This window comes from Galeopterus variegatus, unplaced genomic scaffold (assembly GCF_000696425.1).
Source record: "Galeopterus variegatus unplaced genomic scaffold, G_variegatus-3.0.2 Scaffold1633, whole genome shotgun sequence".
NCBI classification, from domain to species: Eukaryota; Metazoa; Chordata; class Mammalia; order Dermoptera; family Cynocephalidae; genus Galeopterus; species Galeopterus variegatus.
Genome location: NW_007727744.1, coordinates 301,852 through 303,150, shown reverse-complemented (window position 1 = coordinate 303,150; position 1,299 = coordinate 301,852). Strand labels below are relative to the sequence as shown.

General features: G+C 36.2%; 1 protein-coding gene across 1 annotated transcript in view; it reads right to left on the bottom strand.

The window, feature by feature from the left end:
- Positions 1-719, bottom strand: part of LOC103594838 (nuclear receptor coactivator 5-like) — a 14,173-nt gene extending 13,454 nt beyond the window's left edge. Inside the window, exon 1 of the mRNA XM_008578117.1 lies at positions 532-719. Coding sequence (XP_008576339.1) covers positions 532-628 — 97 coding nt within the window. The 5' untranslated portion in view covers positions 629-719. The remainder of the gene's footprint in view (positions 1-531) is intronic.
- Positions 720-1,299: the final 580 nt, after the last annotated feature.

The following is a 1,299-nucleotide window of genomic DNA, read 5'->3' as shown; positions in this document are numbered from 1 at the left end:
ATAAGAAGCAGCAGATGTGACCAGGAGGGGGGAAGATGAAGGGTGGTCTAGTATGTGTGTGTCTGTATAATCTAGGGATGAAAAGAAAGTTCATTTTAATGCATTCTTGTGAGTGTTAGAACAATGAAATGGATGAGATATCATAGAAAAGGTAAAGTCGGTACGAAAGGAAGCCTAAAAGAATGTAGGGAATGATGAACATAGAGAGTCTCTTGGACTTATCAAGGGTAGAAAAGTTGGTGGTGAGATTTGGTCAAAAGTTCTACATACCAGAACTGAATTGATTACATATTTTGGATGAAATGTTTTGGACTCTTAAGTAAGAAGAAATGAAGATGATTTAAGTTTCAATTGCCAATAACACACAGGAGAGTACTTTGTGATACCGATTCAAGTCTTTTTTTCCTCAACTAGATTCAGTTTAATTACTGACAAACATGAAACTTCAAAGTATACCAGTGTACAAAGAAAAAACATATTTTTAAAGCAGAATACATTTTAAGTGCTAGTTCTAGATTAATCTAAACTTACTTTTGATAGACTCATGAAGCATAATCACAGTGCAAGAGCAAAGTTTTGCATCAGTCTGTTCAACAAGAATACAAAATGGGGAGCCGTCATCTTTCATTTCCTGGAGTGCACAAGTGAGACCCGATGCAGAGGGGAGGTGAATGGTTTCCACCACCAGGCCATAAGCCCGCAAGCGATGACCTATGACTGTCACATATTCCCTTAAAAACACACACACACACACACACAAGGAAAAGATAGGTTACTTCCAATTGACAAAAGAAAAAACAATCTATGTCATCAAGCAGTTGTTATGTAGATACTTTGATGCACCATAAATTTAAGTAAGTGAGGTAAGATACTATATTTTTACTGCATTTAGGTAAGTCAGGTGCAAGAGGCTATAGTTTTTTTTAAAAAATCACACATGTCCCACAACTTGTTTTCATTCCTAGATATGATGAAAACATTTAAGGCAATGCTATCTGTCTGAGGCAATCAGTTAAGAGAAAGGGAGGCAACTCTGACAAAAAGGAAACTCACTTTTCTGAAAATATAGTGTCCTCATACGGCTGACTATGTAGATAATTTTATAAAGAAAGCAGAGTATGTGTTTTGTTTGGCATGATACACTGGGAAGCACCGGGAATGTCCTTTTTAAAAATTCTATTCGATGAAATCATTTCAATTGAAAGATGATGTAAAGAACAAGCATATTCAGAAAAATGAGAGAATGTTCCTCAACATTTAGTTCCTGGGCTAGACTCACATTTGTGGTCATTACCCCCA